This window comes from Pyrus communis, chromosome 12 (assembly GCF_041283825.1).
Source record: "Pyrus communis isolate YQ-2024b chromosome 12, ASM4128382v1, whole genome shotgun sequence".
In the NCBI taxonomy this organism is placed as follows: Eukaryota; Viridiplantae; Streptophyta; class Magnoliopsida; order Rosales; family Rosaceae; genus Pyrus; species Pyrus communis.
The window spans coordinates 4,877,656-4,898,373 of record NC_142576.1 but is presented as its reverse complement, the minus strand read 5'-3'; the positions used below and the strand labels follow the sequence as shown (position 1 = coordinate 4,898,373).

The following is a 20,718-nucleotide window of genomic DNA, read 5'->3' as shown; positions in this document are numbered from 1 at the left end:
TCATATCATATTCGTTATCTTAACGGGCTTTGTCGTGTCAAACTTGTTATCTTAACGGATTCTTAACAGGTGAACTAATAACAACCTGGGCTTAAGAAGACCGTGAATTTGAAGAAAGTGTTTGACAGATTGCGGAAATACAGTCTTCGTCTTCATCCGAAAAAGAAAGCCGGGAGGGGTACCATGAATAATTTTCCTTGGTTAACGCTAGTTGTAGTTTTGCCAATATTCGCGGGTTCCTTAATTTTCTTTCTCCCTCATAGAGGAAATAAGATAATTCGGTGGTATACTATAGGTATATGGAAGTATGAGCGGGAAGACAGCGCATACTAAACTAAGGACGGTTACGCCAAGAGGTCTTAATTCTTAATTAAGGATCACGAACTCCACTGTTAGATTACAGTACAGCCTGCTTCTCACATCTCTCTTGATCAGCTACTTATTCCCCTCATCCCTCGCTAACAGGTCATGTGAGAAATCGCATGTTAAATCTGGCAAACAATATCTTATCGAATTATTAACAGGTGATCGAATAATGATTCGACTTGTTAACAAGTTTTTAGCAGAGAATCCAATAACAACCCAGCTCATTAACGTATTGATCTAAAACACATTTTATTTTCATGCATTTCGTGTCGGACTAATAGATCATGCAAGAAATTATCAGACCTAATATCGACCCATAATATAAAATCCACTATATCAAAATTTATTATATTCACTTGAATAGGTGAATTAAGTGAACCAAGTAATATTTAAACACAATTAAATTCTATCTAACAACTACAAAAATATGACTTTGGATACAAACTCAAGTGTCAACACAATCCCTGGTGGCTAATGGCCACCCTCTCCTTATCAAGGTGTAAAGATTGGCATTTAAAATGAAAACACACATTTTTCTGGTCAATAAAATAGACACAGTGCAAATTTGGAGAAATGTCAAAATCACACACATAAAAAACTCCCCACTTACTTCACATGAAAATTCAAAATTGTCCTTTCATTCACTTATTAAATAATATGATAAAGAATTTCTTTTTTTTTTTTAAAGAAGCAACGGATAAAAAGATTATCCTAACTCCCAACTTTTTTTTCAATTTTTATTAATACAACTAATAACAAGGGAGCAGAGCTAATATTCAGGTCTATTTGGCAAGATTCGGCCTTATCTTTCATTGTAAATGAAAAGTAATATCACAATATTTTAAGTTTGATTTTCATAAATAGTGTTTTTTATCCAATTTTGCTGACCTAATATGTGAATTTACACAACCCCTCGCCTTACTAATATCGTCGGAGGGTATGCACTTACAAATGCTTTTAACTACTTTAGTTGTAACGCTCTTACAGGTTTTTTTTGTAATTTTTTTTGACAAAGTGATATCATAAACTACTCTACTAAAATAAGAATTTGAGCACAAATATGAAGAGGCGGGAGCACTCTTTAGACCAACTGACTTAAGTCACGTACAAGATGTAAGAAAATCGATCGACTTTCAAGCGAAGCCAAAGCAGAGCCGAGCCGAAGAAGATGCATTTATCGAGACATGGCTGCTCTCCATCTAAGCATCCTCTCGAACGTCCAAATCGCTGATGCCACGCGCGCAACGAGCAGACCTTTCTATATGTGCTCTCCACGTGTCCCTCTACCATTAGCCACATCACTTTCCTCTTTTTTCCTCTCACATTTAAAGCTTTCAACTTTAAACCCTCGTCGGAACTCTCTCGACATTTTTATCTCTCATTGGAGCTCTCCTCCTCAGTGGGTAGAGAGAGAATATCCACGTTTTCTAGAGAGAGAAGAGGAAGCGAAGCTTGAAAAACAGAGATTCGACTCTCTCTCGTGCTTTCTAGGGTTAGGGTTTTATCCTTTTTCGGGTAGAAGTTCAAAGAGAAAAAGAAAAAGAAGCTTCGACCTAAATTTTAGACGTTAAAGGTTGCGATTCTTTGCTTTATTACTAATATTTTAATTGGAATTTTCTTTCTCTCGGATGAATTTTCTCGGGAAAATTTAGCGTCGACTGTAAGTTGCCTTTTGCCCGTTTATCTGGTTTTTCTATGCAGTAAAATTCCTTTTATAAACCGACGATTCTTCCACCTCAAGCAAAGTTTTTTTTACAAGTTTGAATTTTCGCCATTTTTTTTAGGGAAAATAAAAAATTGGCTGCTTTTTGTTTCCACCAATTTTTTTTTTTCCCTTTTTACTGTCCTTTTTGTGGTATTAATTCGTGGAGTTACTGGTAGTAGTGGGGTTAGAATCTGCTCTGAATGTTTAGTTTGGATAAGAAAGTTTCAATCTTTGGAGAAATTGGGGTTTTTTGTGATGTTGTTTTTGTGAAAATTGGAGAAAGTGTTGAGTGAAACTTGATGAAGGGTCGGAGTATTGATTTGGAATGATGTGGATTTTGTGATTAAGGTGGAAAAGATGGTTGGAATGGGGAATTCTGGAATTATTTGAGGGTTGCAGCATGAGTTGCAGAGTGAGGAGCGGCGGAAGGGAAGAGAGGGAGCGTGAGCAAGCGGTTTTGAGGAACTCTGTGGAGGGTGTCGAGCCTAAATCAGGCACGCAGAATGGTTTGATTGCTGCCCAGCAGCTGACAATCGACGACAATTTGCTGGTGGACCCGAAATTGTTGTTTATCGGGGCAAAAATTGGTGAGGGAGCGCATGGGAAGGTTTATGAAGGAAGGTCAGTCTCAATTCCTTTTCAGTCAACTCTTATGCTCAAATGTTTGGATGAATGCAAGTCTTGATTATTAGCTGAAATGTTTTTTGTTTGTAAATTTGTGAGAGTTACTGATTTTGGTGTCATCGGATGAATTAGGTTGTGCCGTTGTGTTATTGCACGGAATGTTTATGAGTGATCTGTGTGTTTTCAAGTGTACTAGTTATGTACATGTAGTCTAATGATTTTTCAGGTACGGAAATCAAATTGTGGCGATCAAAGTCCTCCATCGTGGTAGCACTACCGAAGAAAGAGCTGCACTTGAGGGTCGTTTTGCCCGTGAAGTTAATATGATGTCGCGAGTAAAACATGAAAATCTTGTTAAGGTAAGTGCTGTGATTAAACATGTCCTGTTTAGTTCATGGATGCTCAAACGGGTGCAGGCCGTTGGCTTTCATGTTGGTTTCAGTGGAATTCTTAATTTTATTCTACTGTCTATACAGTTCATTGGAGCTTGTAAGGAGCCACTAATGGTGATAGTTACTGAGCTATTACCTGGGATGTCACTGAGGAAGTACCTGATGAGTATTCGTCCAAATCCATTAGAGTTCCATGTGGCCATTAAATTTGCTCTTGACATCGCTCATGCTATGGAATGTTTACATGCCAATGGGATCATACATAGAGATCTAAAACCTGGTACCATATTGCTAGTTTGAGCTGTGCTTCACTTCTGTATTTTCTATTGCTGGATAATGTATAGTGGAACAATTGGCTTGTTAATACTTTTTCAGTTGACAGACATTTTTTTTAAATATATAAAATGAAATAAAGAATCCAATACTTATAAAGGAAACATTGTGCACTTAGTGTGTCTATTTCTGTTCATAGTTCTGTTAAATAAGTTCGACGAAATTGCAGCAGTGCTTGTGCTAAAAGTAATATTTAGCTGGATATGTGCTGCTGTTTTTTCAATAGTATCTGTACTCTTGAAATTAGTAAGTTTTCATTGTTTTCTGTATCACATAAAGCATTTTTATGTGGCTTAATTAGTATGACTATTTTTATGGGGGAAATGTTATTGGCACTCCAAAAATCTCATTCTACACTCCTCTCAAGTATATTTTTCTTTCTAAATATAGAAAGTTTGGAGGGTAGAATGAGGAATTTGGAGTGCCAATAACAATTCCCTTTTTATGGTTTTTAACGATACATGTCTTGTTGCAGATAATTTGTTGCTTACAGCAAATCAGAAACATGTGAAGCTTGCAGATTTTGGTCTTGCAAGAGAAGAAAGTGTTACAGAGATGATGACGGCAGAAACTGGGACTTACCGCTGGATGGCTCCTGAGGTTTGTCTACATGTTTATCTTGTTTGTTTTGTATTCCTTTTTAATCTCTGATTCAAGTGCTTTTATTTGGTTGAATAAACTGGACAGTTCTAGTGCTTTTTGTTTTGGAAACGTTGCATGGTTATTTGAGTAGACTGCAGAACGATAAGTTATTACTCTCGTTCTGCCTTCTGAATGCATTTATAGGCGCATTTCAATTCTGTATCTGTGATAGATAGGATTGGTGGTGCTTCATTTGAAATACGAATATTGCCAGAATAATTTTTGACATTGATTTGTCCATGACTACTCTTGGTTGTTGGGGCTGATTTTTGGGTTTGGAGGGAACTTCCTACAAGCAGAAATATAGACATTGATAATGACTTGATGCAGATATTTAACTGTTATATATGGATTCTAATTTCAGTGTGCGTGGTTTCTTTTTTTAATTAGGGTTGGAGGGGACGATTTAGAGTTTGTTGAACTGGTTACTACGAATCCTAAGTATCATTTAACTAATTGTTAAAAAACTAACTGGCTGCCAATCTTTTATGTTATGCACTGATGATTTAGCTCTGTAGTGCCGTTTGGGTCTTTTTGGTTGGTTTTTGTTTCTGAATCTTCTTAAAAGTTGTATTGATCTGGTTGAAATAATGTATCCAACTGTTCCTGCAAAATTGTTACTTCTCTGTGACTGACTGTTAGCATTTGCAGCTGTATAGCACGGTTACTCTACGCCAGGGAGAGAAGAAACATTACAATAACAAGGTTGATGTATATAGCTTTGGGATTGTCTTATGGGAATTATTGACTAACCGCATGCCCTTCGAAGGCATGTCCAATTTGCAGGCTGCTTATGCTGCTGCTTTCAAGGTATAACAATTCGGTCTGTTATTTGTGTTAATGCTATCAGTCATTCTGTTGGGTCTGTTATTTCTTTTGAAACCAATATTCTTTTAATGTTGCTTACTCTTTATTTGTTGTCATCTGAGAATGCAGCACGAGAGGCCTCTACTTTCGGAGGACGTATCCCCTGATCTTGCATTTATCATCCAGTCATGTTGGGTTGAAGACCCTAATCTAAGGCCTACGTTCAGCCAGATCATCCGCATGCTCAACTCATTCCTCTTCAAGCTCTCACCACCCTCACCGCCTTTACCAGACACTGACACGAAAGAAGCAGCAGCGAGTAATGGTACAATGACTGAATTCTCTGTCCGGACAAGAGGGAAGTTCGCTTTCCTCAGGCAACTGTTCAATGCCAAGAGGACCAAGAGCTCACAATGAGCAGGCAAAATTTTTTGGAAACCATCTTTTCGTTCCTACTGCAGGAACGCAATCACACATTCGTCGATAGAAGTTTAGCAAATTCGTGATTAATCACTCGAAAAACGATGATATAATGTGCAAACGACGAGAGAACACGAAATCAAATAGTGCCTTGACGAGAAAAGAATAGAAAAAAAAAAAACCGAGGATTGTTCACATTGTGTAAGAGGTGACCTTATTGTAAAGGAAAAATACATGGTTTTTGGACAATTTTCTCTTAACAAACGGTACCCTTCCTCTTTTACCCAAAACATTTTGAGTATTTACATTTGTAGGTGATGAAATGCCGGCCAAATTATTTTGCTGGATAAAGGGTAAAATGGTCACAACGGAACTATACTCCAATAGATATTGAACCGATATCGGCTGTCGAGAGCACAGAGCTTTCGGAATGGAAGATGCTGAGTGTGAACCTCGCCGTCTCCCACGCACCACTCCAAGCGTCTGCAACTTCCGCATTTCTCTTCCATGGTGCAACTCGAATCCGCCCAAGCTCTCCTCACGAAGGCGGGTCTCTTCTTCTCTCACCAACCCATCTTCGGAAAGCTCGTAGCATTTGCGTCGCTATCTCCGCTGGGCTGCCTCGCGCACGGCCAGGCCTTGTTCGAAGAGACCGCCGGGGACGACCCCTTCGTCGGTAACATCATGATCAGAGTTTACAGCAACAGCATCTTTCCCGTCAGTGCTATACACATGTACAACCATATGCAGGAGATGGGTGGTGGGTCGGATCATTTCACCTTCAATTTTGCGCTCAAAGCTTGCGCCAGAGTAATGGAGCAGATGGAAGATGGTGAGAAATCGTACGGATTTGGTGTGGATCGAAAGGGCGGGGAAATTCATTGCTGGGTTTTGAAGTTGGGGGAAATTCAATGATGGAGCATTGAATCTCTTCCGTGAAATGCAAGTTGCCGAGGTGGAAGCTACTGAAGTAACGGTCATATCGATATTGGGTGCTTGTGCTGAAACCGGTTCACTGGAGATTGGAAGGAAGATTCACGAGTACTTGAAGCACCATAAGATTGGAGGTATTTGAGGGGTTGCCCATGTAGATACGTATTCGAAATGTGGAAAATTGAGTTCAGCTTGGGAAGTGTTTAGTGAGCTGAAAATGAAACCCGTCGGCTGCTGGAACTCGATGATTATGGATTTGGCTGTCCATGGTTACTGCAACGACCAACGAGGCTCTGGAATTGTTTGAAACTACGGAAACGCAGCATGGTGAAGTTAGGCCCAATCGGATTGCACCCATCGGCGTTATCATTGCTTGCAGCCACAAGTGTTTGGTGGAAGAAGGACGCCAGTATTTCAGTCACATGATCAAAACAGTGCCTTGCGGCGCAAGCTCCTTGCTGTGGAGGACCTTGTTGGATGCTTGTAGGGTACATGGGATGGAAACGTAGAATTGGCGGAACAAAGCTTCCGGCAGCTTGCGAAATTGGAGCCTCTAAGGGATGCAGATTATGTTTTGTTGTCAAACATCTATGCAGAAGCAGAAAGATGGGACGACGTTAAGCGGTTGAGGAACGAGATGATTTGTTAGGGAGTCCCCAAAACGCTCGCTTCAGCCATGTAGACACGAAGTAATTGGGGATAAGTTATGATTTTATGGAAACTTATATCTGCACACCTTTTTTCTCCTATTCGTACAATTTATCTCTCTCACTTCGCCTTCGACTTATTCGATACAAAGGATAAAAATAAACGAGAGCGTACAAGAAAGAAGGCGTGCGGAAATCACTTTTTATTTTATTTTATTTTATTTTTTTGTTATCAGCTTTGAAAATCTTTGTGAATGGTGGTTCAAGGACCACCGGTAATTTCCATTGAAAGTAGTGATTGGCCTTCTGTGCCAACCCTAGCAGGCTAGCAGGCTAGCAGGCAAGCAATGGTGCTGTGCCTGCACCTTGTCTGTGTTTGCTTGTTGGCGTGTGATATTGGGACTTTGAAGGACTGATGAAAGTAACAATGCATGGCCATGATCAACCCTTTACTCTGTTCTTAAGGGTGTCAGATGGATGTCACTGTCTACTATCTTGGGTATAGACAGAGGTTCCCTCAATAAAAGCAAAGAAGGTTACCCCCACCTAAAACGTACTTACTACACACAAAATGTTACTTTTACAATTAGAATGGTGTCGTATAGACAAAGGTTCCTTTAGTTAAAAAGACAAAATTTACTTGTATGTAGTATGAACCTACTTGTAATTAGAATGTCGTGATTGCAGTGTCCTAAGTTAATCACTAACTGTCAGGTGCTTTTACATTTTTATATAGGAGAGAGGTACTGTCACGAGCATCTTAAGTGTAGGATGACTTCGGTGAAACAAGTACGTCTTTGTGATGTTACGTACTAATGATAAAATATTACGTTTAAACTGTCCCTAATAAAATGGTTAACTTGAGTTTGCCCCAAGCCATATATTTAGGAGAAAGGTACATTTGGCTCTTGAACTTAAGTGCACTTGTACACTTGGCTCTTGAAGTTTGTTTGTTTTTATTTATTTATGGAAAGATTTTCCTTTATAAGCAAGTAATAAGTACGGGTCTAAAACTAGTCACTGTTATTTTCCCCTCCATACGAGTAAAAATCATTCCCTTTTTCGGTATTACGAGGACTACCAAGTGTAAGATATATTCTGAAATCACAACAACAAAACTTTATTACTTTGGTTGTAATTAAAGTTGCATTATCACATGAATATCAAATAACTTCAATATCATTACCCCGATGGTTAAGTGACTAAGGGACAATTTGAGATTATTGTGTATTTTAAAAAAACTGCTTCTGCTATGCTTTATGAATAATCACCTATGAAGTAAACATAGATAAGCGTTTGGTTAACTGTATTTGAAACGTGTTGTGAATTTGAAAAGCAGTGTGAAAGCGCTTGGTAAATTTTAATGAAAAAAAAAATGATATAATTGTATATAATGACAAAATGGACATGGTAGTAGGAGTGGGGGCAACAACAACAGTGGCGTGACAGTGGTGGTAATGGTGGTGATGGTTGCAGTGGTGCTGATGGTAGCAGTAATGGCAGAGGTATGGTGGTGGTTCGGGTGTAAAGGTAACATTGGTGGTAAGGCAGTTGTAGCACTAGTGGTGGCGACGATGATGGTGGCAATGATGGTGGTGATAATGGTGGTGGAGACGGTTGTGATTGTGGTGGCAGTCATGGCGGTTATGGTGAAGGTGGTGGTAATGATGGTGGTGACGGTTGTGATTGTGGTGGCAGTCATGGCGGTTATGGTGAAGGTGGTGGTAATGATGGTGGTGACAATGGTGGTTGTGGTTACAGTGGAAGAGGTTGTGGTTGTGGTCCCAACAGTGGAGGTGATAACACTATAGCGGTCGCTTTATTCTCTAAGAGATAAAATGTGTGTGGAAGACTAAACATGTCATTTTCAAAAAATTAATGAGGTTATTACAATAATTGAAAATGTTCATTAAAGACTCAACTTAGCTTTTTTTTAAAGCAGCTTCTAAAAACAACCTATATGATACTTTTAAAAGCTGTTATATAGAAACCATTGCCTTTAAAATAAGGAACTTTAACGAAAAGCTCTTGGTACTGTTCATTTTAACGAAAAACCATATTTTTACACTAAAAAGTCAATCATAGTACTATTCACTTTACCCTTTATTTTGTCTTTATCATTAAAACTCAAAGTTTTCAAGCCCTTTTCATTAGTTTTCCTTTTAAAGTAAGCATAACATTTTACTTTTATAAAACATTTTTTTATTGCTTAACTTTAAAGTGAAATCATTTTTAGTGAAAAAAAAAAAATACCAAATAAGGCCTAAGCTGCAAGGCATGCTACTCAAATAAAATTACCAAAATCTTTTGGCCAAATTACCAAAAGCACTTTTCAAACAAAATTTATTACACATTTCTATATCCGCCTGAATCCTATAACCCGTAAAGTTTGAAATTCAAAGAATTTCTACTATGCACCGAAACATAACATTCATTGGAATTTTCCCTGGTTAGATAATTTGAATTATATAATCAATAATAAAAATAAGTTGAGTTCTTATATAAAAACGTAAATCCGAACTCTTTCGATAATAAACTAACCTCTAATAATTTCAGTGAGATAATCCACCACTTTCAATATTTTGTTTTTGTGAAATTTCTCGAATGATGTTGAGCCAAAAATGAATGAAGTAAATTAGTAAAATAAAAAGAAAGTCAGACCAACAAGGCACAATTGAGCTGCAACCCTCGCCGTCTGATCAAATCAGAAACGCACGTGGCGGAATCAACGTTGCTCAAAAACAAATCCTCGATGTCAACGCCCTCTCCTCGTTGTAACTGGCAAGCTGGTGGAAAAGTAAGCGAAATTTACAGAGAGAGAGAGAGAGAGAGAATTGTAGACTGTAGAGACTGGGGAGAGATAGAGGAAGGGAGAAGTACACACGCAGAAAGAGAACGAGAAAGATTGGATAATCTTTCCATGGATTTTTGAGATCTAGAGGAAGAAGGAGATAGAGCTCCAGCTTGTTCGACATATCGATTTCCAATTGAAGATTTTTCAGTCAAACTTAGCAGCCCAAGAACACGGAGGGGGGGGGGGGGAGAGAGAGAAGTCAGCTGAAGAAAAAGTCCCGAGCTTTCCCGAGAATATGTTCGAACAGAGAAATCTCCAAAAACCCAATTCAGAAAACGCCACGATTCTCCAATCCCCTGTGGGTTTCCGGGAAAGTTTCCAACTTGGTCCTTCGAATTGAGCTCCAGAACCCGAATAGGCAACTGGGTTTTGGGTTTCGGATTTCGGGTCGGGTTTTATCATCCGTGATCAGAGGAAGAGTGAGAGGAGTTTGGGGCAGTAGTCTGATGAGAAATGGGAGAAAATGCAGGAGCTTTGCACACAGCTGTGAACTCCGTACAGGCATTAGGAAGAGGCTTCGACGTGAACTTCGATACAAGGTTGCTCTACTGTAAGGGAGCGGCGGGTACGAGGATTCTGAAGCTTGACGAGGAGCACACCAGGGATCTCCGCCTCTATGATGATATTGTTGTGCCGGGTGTTTCCAGGGACATCAGGCATTCGCCGGAGGCCGGCGGCCGGATGAGCTCTGGAGTCTGCAGCTTCCATGAGGTAATGTTTATGATTTCGTTGTCTCGAATTGTTGTTTGATTGTGCACTTAGGTTGTTGTGTCTGCTTTGAGAGTTTTGGTGGATGTTGCAAGAGTTTGTGAATTGGGTTTAGGTTGCAATTTTGCGAACATTTTACTGTGATGTGATTGTAGGGAAAGTGGATAAGTGTTTAAGTTATGAGATTGATGTTCATTGAGAAATATGTTGCAAATTTGCGTAAGAAATGATGGGTAGTTGCAGAAGATTAAAAGGAACTTCATAGGTGGTTTTATTTTTAAATTATCGATCGGATTAATGTGAAGGCACGGAAAATGTTCAGCTCCTTACGGCTCCGACTTCATGTTTTGTGTTCTGCCACGGTTAATGTGCGATAACAATGTTAATAAAATTATTTCCTCAATAGGTACTAATGCACTAGCTGCATTGTGTTAATCCTTTTTAATAATGTACTGGACTAGAAAATACAGGGGCGATCAAACGCTTGAAGGTACTTGTTTGAGTGAGTTTAGTAACCAAACTAGGTTCAAATTCAGTTTTTAATTATGTGCGCTCAAGAACATTTATATATCCATTGCAGTTTTTAAGAGGCTGTCACTAAATTTTAACTATGTGTGTGCGCGCGCGCGTGCGTGATAGAGAGGCATGAAGTTATTTAACATGATCCTTATGGCAAATGGTTGCAGATGGTTGAGTATTTCAATCAAAAGTCTAACGCATCTGCCGGCTTTCCTCTTGGAAGTTTCAACTTTGCATTTAGCTTCACTGGTTCAAAGCATATCGATGCTGCAGCCACGAAGACCCTTTCTGTGGATGGATTTTATATTCCACTTGCTAAGGTCAAGCTTTTTAAATCACCAATAGTGTTGCAAGAAAATGTGAAACAGGCTGTCCCGAGGAGTTGGGATCCAGCATCTTTGGCTAGGTATGAATATTTATAGCCTTAGTAGAAACTTGTGATGAAATAGTTTCAAATGTTCCTTATTTAAGATTGGTTACTTTTTCTTGACAGCTTCATTGAACATTTTGGAACTCATGTCATAACATCGGTAACAATTGGTGGAAAAGATGTAATTTATGTTAAACAACACCAATCATCTACTTTGTCAACCACGGAGATCAAAAACTATGTCCAGGATATTGCAACTCAGAGGTTCTCAGACACAGAAAGCAATAGAAGTTCATGTCAAATGAAATCTAATGATAAGGCTAGTTCCACTTTGTTTCTTTTCCTTTTTATTATTTCGTAGCCTCCTTCTTTACGTGAAATTTAGGTTCTGACTGAGTATCATTATATATATTTCAGGGCGGTGATCCTGGTTTATTCAACAGTCAAGGGATATATCCTCAACCCACCACGGCACCGTATCTTGCTGGGAAAGAAGTATGTAACGTATTGATAATTTGTATCCAGTATCTCTGTTGCGCTTGATAGTTTATTATAAGAAATAAGTTTAAAAAAGTATACAGTTGCTTCTTTCTCTGAACCTCCATTTTTCTTGAATGTAATCTTATTCACCATTTCTTAAATACATAAGAAGTATAGAGTAAGCTCTCACCAGCCCTTGATTTTGGCATACCTTTTAACATTTACTTGCATTTTAACCCGAGTTCTATTACTTCTTCTATATGTTATTTCTCATTACCGTCAATTATTGTTGATGCAGGATGTCACGGTCATTTTTAGAAGAAGAGGAGGAGACGATCTGGAACAAAACCACACCCGATGGGCAAGAACTGTCCGGTCCTCTCCAGATGTAATTGAGATGACATTTTTTCCCATAACAGCCCTACTTGAAGAGATACCCGGAAAAGAGCACCTTACTCGAGCTATTGATCTTTACCTTGAATGTATAACAACTGAACTCATCATAGATGGGTTAGAGTTTTCTTTTTCCTGTAATGTGCTGTCATTAGCAGTAAGGTAAGCCAACTAAATGGTTTTGAAATCCTTCTTGCAGATAAGCCTCCAATTGAAGAGCTGAGATATTTCCTAGAGTTTCAAATTTCCCGAATATGGGCGCCTGTGTCCGACAGAAATATTGGACACCAAAGAAAGGAACCTGTTTGCCCATCCTTGCAATTCAGCATAATGGGGCAAAAGCTTTATGTCAGCCAAGAACAGGTAGCAATGAATCTCTCTTCGCTGAGCTCTTCCATCCTTTGGGAGGCTTGTACTTGTCTTTGGACAGAATGAGACAAAAATTTGCTAAGTGGTAAAACTAAAACATTAAGCAGTCTAATTGACATGAGAAAAACATTAATGCTTATTGTTTAACTCCTCAATTCATCATGTACAGCGCACTGGTGGGACATCACATCCTTGAGATGTCTAATAGCCATTTTTTTATTTTTTGTGATCTCTCATTCTGAGTTCGATTCATGGTTTAATCCTCCTAGGCTGTTTATGTAGTCTCCATTAACAAGGTTTTGTGATCTGCAGGTTACTGTTGGACGGAAGCCAGTGACAGGCATACGGTTATGTCTAGAAGGAAGCAAGCAGAATCGACTTTGTATTCATCTTCAGCACTTAGCATCTCTACCAAATATCCTTCGGCCATATTGGGGTAGCGATGTGGCAATTGGTGCTCCCAAGTGGCAAGGACCTGAAGAGCAAGACAGCCGATGGTTCGAACCATTAAAATGGAAAAACTTCTCTCATGTGAGCACTGCACCAATTGAGAACCCTGAAGCCTTCACAGGGGACCACTCTGGTGTCTACATAGTCACTGGAGCACAGCTCGGAGTGTGGGATTTTGGATCGAGAAATGTCTTGTACATGAAGCTATTATATTCCAGGCTGCCAGGCTGCACCATCCGGAGATCCGTGTGGGATCATACACAAAATGAAAAGTTGAAGAAAGCGACATCCACTGGCGACTCAAGTTCAGGTTCAAGAGAACATGTCGCTGGCAACAAGTTGGCGAAGTTTGTAGACATGTCTGAGATGAGCAAGGGGCCACGAGACCATCCTGGTCACTGGTTGGTTACGGGTGGAAAGCTTGGCGTGGAGAGAGGGAAAATTGTTTTAAGAATGAAATATTCGTTACTAGGTTATTGAGTCGTTTAAACATTTTGCAAGATTGATGTGCACAGTGGTGGTTTTTTGTTAGTTGAGAGGCGGTGTCTTTTGATGGACAGACAGAGAGTGGGACGAAGATTGTGTCTTTTGGGTGGTCTTAGAGTGAATGGATGCTGCCTCTTGATGTGTTTATAAGTAAAAGGTTTGATATGTTAAGTTAATTTGATGAAAGAAACCTTGTTGTAGAGCAATTATATACCTCATTTTCTAGGATCAAATTTAATTTAATTGTTCCTCTGGGAGGAGAGTTGTTCTCTATCATATATTTAGCAAAGCTTAACAAAAATAAAGGAAAGCATACACAAATGCATCTGGTTACGAAGGTTTTACTAAAATTGAAACTCGAGGAAATTTGAAATGTCAGTAAAGGAGCACTAAGTTCTGGTTCATATACGGTTTATTGTTACAGAAAACACTTAAAATGCTTTTTCAGGATCTATTTGTATTTTTACTAAGAATTCGTTTCAAAAATATTTTCATAAAAAACACTTCAGTTATTCTAAAAGTGTTTTCAAATGATCCATAAGTCTATATAAACAATTCATTGCTTCCACAAATTATCTAAAACTGGCCACCTTCAATGGTCTGTCCAAACTGCCAGCGGGCACTACATTGTAGCTGGTGACTCTGCCTGCGTCCGTCACTAGTGGTGACTCTGGAGTCTGAGGGAGAGCCTCTGGCGAATGAGGTAGGAGTTGCTCTGCCAGTTTCGCCCCCTGTTTCTTGCCATGGGCAGCCACCCTGTCCTAGAACCCTTGGTAGACATTGTACGGACATCCCCTGCAACCCCCAACATTTGTGATCAACACCAAGTTGAAGTATGAGTGGCCATTTATGGTGAACCTTATGCCTTCTTCACACATGGAACACTAAACAAGAAACTACAACCAAGTAATTAATCAATATAACTGTTTTATATTATATTGTCAGACTGTTAATCTAATTGTTGATTTAATGATTTTATTTTGTTTATTTGTATTTTCATGTTCACAACTTAACAATATAACATGCATGTATTTAGCAAATTGGTACTATTTTTTATCTTAGAAACGTTACCTTCTAAAGAGTACAGGCACAATTCCGCCACGATATTTGGCGATATGCAAGAAAGCAGTCATGGCCAAATCGAAGTGTTGAAAAGGAGGGTTGTGGCACACTCGTAGTAATTTGCTCTGCTTTAGTGTTTTTTTATTTTTATTTTTTCTGAAGGATTGCATATGAAATGCACAAGTACATTATTTCATTTGTACAACAAAAGCAAGTTAAATTTGGAAAGTTTCGTAGAAAGATAATGTTAGGAAGATTAAAATTTTCAAACCAAATGATGTGGTGGTTAATGATTGGATAATTACTTAAATATTTATTAATGTGCTTAAGCGTTGATTAATGGCGACACATCATTTTATTTGCAAATTTGATTTAAAATTTTGGTCTCTCTAATATTACCCTTCATAGAATTATAGGAAACTGAAGAGTACACTCATCATGTGTGAGCACATGTATTTTTCACACTTTTGCTTTCCTTCCTTCCCATCCTCTCACACTTTTTATTTTTTCTTTCTCTCTATAAATAATTAATATAAGATGTTAACGTAAGTTAACCGTGATCATTCAAATAAGAGAGACAAAAAATTAGAACCACCCACTGTTGCCTACCCTAGCCTTTGGCTATGGTTCGGTGGCAGCTCCTTTTTTCTCTATTTTTTCTTCTTTTCTTCCCTGTTTCTTTTGCTATGTTTCCCACTGAGCTTTTGTCTCAGTTTTACCCTCTCTAATCGCCTGCCCCTTTTCCCCTCCCCATTGAACTCTTCTTTCCTCCCCATCTTTTCCAACCCATAATTAGGAGTTAGATCTTGGAGTTTTGAACTCCATCTTGACTCAAGACCGTTCATCCACAGCCCACTGCCGAACCGGTTTAATAGAAAAATTGGGTGAAGTGTGGAACAATTCACATCAGAACAAATGTGTCATGCACACCCCCTTTGCCCTCCCCATCCTCCTGTTACGTTTGGTGACTTTTTATGCAGGTGTGGCTGTGGATATTGTGTTTCTTGGTGGATTGATGGATCTCAACACTCTCAGAGCTAGCTTTTGGTTTGGGTGCTTTTTTCTTTTTGGGGAGTGAATTCCCTTCGTGGAGGGCGCAACTGCGGTGGTGAAGGAGTGTGTTTGCTGCTCTTGATTAGGGTTTCTTTTCGTTTGTTGTTTACTATTGCCTATGGGCCTAAGTGTACATGGGCCTCCGACCTTGTCTTGGCCTGTCTTGACTTGGAATGTTGCTTTCTATTTACTTGGGTATGTCCACTTTTTTTTGTTTTGCTTTGTTTGTGTTGGGTTTTGTGTTTGGTTTAGACTTGGGTCGATCTATCACAATTTGTAATTCTCTCTTTCATTAATGAAGTCTCCTTTGTCTTAAAAAAAAAAAAAAAAAAAAAACCCTAGTTCCTCCGCATTATCTCTATATAAAGCCAACACAAAATGTGAACAGTGTTTTTGATGTCACCAAGTTTCAAAAAAAAATATTTGGACAAAATGCCCCCAAGACAAAAAACTTCTAAAATAATACATCAAATAAGGCAGGTGTATTTTCATCATTTTAACAATGTTTTTTTAATAGTTAATTTTTTTTGTGCCTTTTTTTTTAATTAGTACCTCACAATAGGCTAGCAATAATGTGATTCAATTTCTCTATTTTTAAACACGTTCAAAACATCTTAAGAGGCGTGTAATGCAAGTTATAAAAAAAGTCTTTCGCATGCTGATAATAATGTGATTAAATTAGTTGTCAAATGATTATTTTTTTAACTAATGATATTATCTACACTAAGACCACCTCCAATAGTGGCTAAATGTTAAATTACCCCCCAAATCCCCCCCCAAACCATCTCCAACCCATGCTAAAACATTGGGCTAAATGCCAAATGTTAAAGTTGGGCCAAATACCCCCCAGAATTCCCCCCTTCCCCGCGCGACTGGACTCGCTGGCCCAAAGGCCAGTCTCGGCCAGTTCACTCGCCAACGCGCCCCACGCGGAGCGCATGCGGTCTGTTCTCGACAGGGTGGGCCCCGCTGTTAGCGGGTTGTCAGCCACCCAGATCACCTCCAACGGCTACATTTTCAATCCAACGGCTGAGTTTCAAGGACCGTTGGTTGATCCAACGGTCTAGATTCAAATTTGATTTTTTTAAAATATGTTATTTTAAAATACATTGAATCCAACGGCTGAGATCAAATATAATCAAATCTAACGGTAAAAAAAAGATCTAACGGCCCAAATTTAAATCTAACGGTTAAAATAATTAAAAAAATTATTTAACTCAAAATTCACCCAAAAACTCTATAAATACTTATGTATTTGTTCAAACATCCACACAAAACTCAAATTTCTCTTACAATTCTTCCAATTTATATTTCTACCATTTCTTTCCATTTCCAAATTGTTCAACATGGCAAGAAAGCATATTAGAGGTCGTAATTGGACTTGTGAGGAAGATGTTGCTCTATGCTTGGCATGAGTTTCTGTTAGCGAAGATGGTGCAGTTGGCACTAATCCAAATTGTTCATGACGGCCCTTGAATTGGCCAGCCCAAGCAGTAGGACAATTCTTCCACTCCCAATGCATACAATCGAGACTTCCTATCATGTCAGGGAAGCCTCTTTTTTTCTGCCTTGCGTAGAAGCCTCTTCAAGTCTACACGATTTGGGTTGCAGAGGTATGTGGCTCTATATATGCCTTCAATTGCCTTACAGAAGCGCTTCAGGTTCTCAATAGCAGTACTTTCTGCAAGTCGGCAATACTCGTCAGTTGAGTCTGCAGAGCATCCATTAGCTAGCATGCGAAAAGCAGATGTGAGCTTCTGATGAGGTGATAGACCTTGTCGGCCTGTGGCATCTACCCTCTGTTCAAAGTAGTGGTCATGATTGACAACTGCATTCAACATGCTTTCAAAAAGCTCTCTCCTCATTCGAAAACCGCCTTTGAAAATCATGAGCAGGAAATCTCGGACGCTCGATGAAATAATCTTTCATCATTCAATCATGACACTCTTCTCTATCACGCTGCAAATATGAACGCCCCGTGACAGAGCCACGATGGCTAGATTCGCCATGGTGCTCAGATTGCATAAACGAGTTGATAAGTTCAACTTCAGCATTGAACAATTCTGCATCCTCAATCTCCATCCTTGCTTGGTATTGTGTCATCTGCATTGCCATACTACACCTTCTTCTATCACCCATTGATGAGATATTGAGGATTTTTAGGAAACAAAAACTCTTTGAAAGTTGAAATATTGGTGAATATAGAGGATGATTGAAGGTTAAAAGGTTGTGTAATCAACAAATATTGGACATATGTTTATATAGAGGATGATTTCTGAAAGTTTGGTGTTGAATGGTTGGTGAAAGTTGAAAGTTTGGTGTTGAACAGTTGGTGAAAGTTGAAAGTTTGGTGTTGAACGGTTGGTGAATTGAAAATTTGGTGTTGAAAGGTTGGTGAATTGAAAGTTAGCCCAGTGTTGAAAGATTGGTAAAAGTTGACGGCTTGCTTTGTGGGAAATTTAGTGATTTTTCAATATTTATCGGAATTTAAATTTTTTTAGATTCAAATGTTCATAAAATTAATTTACGACAATCTACATATTTATTTTTTTTAAAAAAAAATTAATTTAAGAAAAAAATAGCTTAAGTTATTTCTTTAATAATCCCGGACTAAAATTTTAGGCCAGAATGGTTGGAGTAGAAAAGTTGTTTCTGGGCTAAAAGCTAAATTTTTCGGGTTAAAATATTTGGCTTTTAGCCCAACCATTGGAGATGGTCTAAGTGGGGAGTGTGGGCTTAACCTCACAATGGGCTAGCAATAATGTGATTCAATCAATTGTTCATTAAATATTATTTTCTCGATTCTTATTGTAAATTCTATAGAGACTGATTTTATCATGTGAATTCAGCTGCTTTAATTGATTTATGAGGGGTTTCTTCTAGCATGATTTAAGATTATTCATTTGAAGTGGTGAACAGTATTTTTGGTGTCACCAAGCTTCAACAAAAATATTTGGACAAAAATGCCCCAAGATAAAAAACTTCAAAGGCATCCTAAAATAATGCATCAAATAGGCAAGGGTATTTTCGTCAATTTAACAATGTTTTTTTAGTAGTTAATTTTTTTGTGCTGTTTTTTTTAATTAGTACTTCACAATAAGCTAACAATAATGTGATTTAATTTCTTTATTTTTAAACATATTCAAAACATCTTAAGAGGCGTGTAATGCCGGTTATAAAAAAAGTCTTTCGCATGCTGATAATAATATGATTAAATTAGTTGTCAAATAATTTTTTTTAACTAACAATATTATCTACACTAAAGGAGAGGGGGGTGGGCTTAGTCTCACAATGAGATAACAATAATGTGATTCAATCAGTTGTTCATTCAATTTTATTTTCTATATTTTTAAACACGTTCAAAACATCTTAAGAAACATATAATGCTGGTTATAAAAAAAAGTATTTCGCACGCGGATAACAATGTAATTAAATTAGTTGTCAAATGATTGTTTTTTTATTTTATTTGAATAAATGATATTATCTATACACTAAGGGGAAGGGGGTGGGCATAGCCTCACAATAGGTTAGCAATAATGTGATTCAATCAATTGTTCATTAAATATTATTTTGTCTATTCTTATTGTAAATTCTATAGAGACTGATTTTATTATGTGAATTCAGTTGCTTGAGTTGGTTATGAGGGGTTTCTTTTAGCATGATTTAAAATTATTCATTTACTTCAAATATTTGATTTTTTGTTGTCAATTTATGCATATAAATACATTTAAAACGTCTAAATCAACTATAACATGTCGTAATTTAAAAAATGTATTTCACATACGTGTGTGAACTCGTGCAAGAAGGTTAGCATGAATAATGCATGTAGATAGTATGGACCCATTCTTGCCTTTCGGTGCATGGCAGGGTATGGCACAATGTCGTGGTCGGCTCACATACCAACGGGTGTGGCACACTGACCCATACCACATTAAACAGGATTGATACATATTGGTAATGGTGAGATCGATGACTATTCGAACTTTTCTATTTAGTTCGAAAAATGGTAAACACGTATTCTTCTGCATAAATTTTGATTGTTCAGAATTTATTTAATTTGATGGTTAGAAATAAAGATAGGTATTTGAGAAATTTAAAAAGTTGTGTAAAAATCATTTTCTTTTAGTTTTACAACATATGTGATTAATCATCTCTGTTTTTTTTTTTTTTTTTTTGGTTAAATAATTTAATTTGATAACTAAAAAAAAAAAAATGTTAAAAACTAAAAATAGTGTGAAAACCACATATTTTTTTAAAACCAAAATCATGCATGGTAAATTTGCAATATATCACTATTCAATTTCATACTTTGTGCACTTATTTGGAAAATGAATATTTAAAGACCAAGAGTTCTTTCAAAAGTTTTTTTAATAATCGATGTTATTTATACTAAAAAAAAATTGGAGTGAACTTTGATAAAAGTGTTTATATTGTTAAATATTTAGAAGTGCTTTTGTATTGAACTTCTTTCCTAAGGTATTTGACTGAATCTTTAGCTTGAGTATAATCCTACTAATCCTGATCAGAAACAGGTTGATTAACAACGTACACGTAAACGTCGATTCTAGTTGTTAGTTGTTTTGAATTGAATTATAAAATTATCGGAGAAGTTATTGTGCGTGATAGTTACATCACTATATGTTGCATATACCTGTATTAATACAATATATCATGTTTATGACACCTCAATGATATCGTCCATCCGTACTGTATATAACACATATATTAATATGGATAATATATAATTGCATTCTAATAAAGATTGAAAACTTGAATAATTCCGGTTATAAAATTTATACGATGAATATATATTATTTACAACAAGTGAGATATGTGTGTTCTTTCATGAAGACAAGTATTATCCTATTAATAACAATTTAACACTAATTTATGTGTCACATTGAAAATTCCTTATATGCTGAAAATTCCTTATACGCCGAAAAGAAATGCTAGGGAGACTTTCTCAAAAATAGGATTTTTCATCACCTCACGTTTTTAGCACAATTCTCATGCCAACATTACGAAATATTATTCCAGAAACATGAGGTGACGAAAAGTCTATAGAGAGGCTAACTTTGAGAGAGTCTCAGTAACTAAAACCTTAT

General features: G+C 37.6%; 3 protein-coding genes and 1 pseudogene across 6 annotated transcripts; 3 read left to right on the top strand and 1 right to left on the bottom strand.

Moving 5' to 3' along the window:
• Positions 1-1,719: 1,719 nt before the first annotated feature.
• LOC137745499 (serine/threonine-protein kinase STY13-like) lies at positions 1,720-5,579 on the top strand. 4 transcript variants are annotated; one of them, XM_088681413.1, is made up of 7 exons: positions 1,720-1,939; positions 2,420-2,692; positions 2,922-3,054; positions 3,172-3,367; positions 3,896-4,020; positions 4,714-4,872; positions 4,999-5,579. In XM_088681413.1, exons 2-7 carry the CDS (start codon positions 2,472-2,474, stop codon positions 5,284-5,286), a joined length of 1,122 nt encoding a protein of 373 aa, XP_088537539.1. In that variant the 5' UTR covers positions 1,720-1,939; positions 2,420-2,471; the 3' UTR covers positions 5,287-5,579. The 4 variants fall into 4 exon arrangements, with proteins under 4 accessions (XP_088537539.1, XP_068341559.2, XP_068341560.2 ...); XM_068485458.2 differs by having other exon boundaries at positions 2,922-3,367; XM_068485459.2 differs by having other exon boundaries at positions 1,720-2,692.
• On the top strand, positions 5,524-6,955 carry LOC137744236 (pentatricopeptide repeat-containing protein At2g02980, chloroplastic-like; annotated as a pseudogene).
• A 2,688-nt stretch (positions 6,956-9,643) lies between these two features.
• On the top strand, positions 9,644-13,731 carry LOC137745295 (MACPF domain-containing protein CAD1). The gene is made up of 7 exons (XM_068485228.2): positions 9,644-10,434; positions 11,118-11,356; positions 11,444-11,639; positions 11,738-11,815; positions 12,099-12,282; positions 12,393-12,556; positions 12,875-13,731. Exons 1-7 carry the CDS (start codon positions 10,177-10,179, stop codon positions 13,490-13,492), a joined length of 1,737 nt encoding a protein of 578 aa, XP_068341329.2. The 5' UTR covers positions 9,644-10,176; the 3' UTR covers positions 13,493-13,731.
• Positions 13,732-17,157: 3,426 nt separating this feature from the next.
• Positions 17,158-17,752, bottom strand: LOC137744235 (uncharacterized). The gene is made up of 2 exons (XM_088681648.1): positions 17,572-17,752; positions 17,158-17,489 (listed from the first exon to the last, which is right to left on the bottom strand). Exons 1-2 carry the CDS (start codon positions 17,750-17,752, stop codon positions 17,158-17,160), a joined length of 513 nt encoding a protein of 170 aa, XP_088537774.1.
• Positions 17,753-20,718: the final 2,966 nt, after the last annotated feature.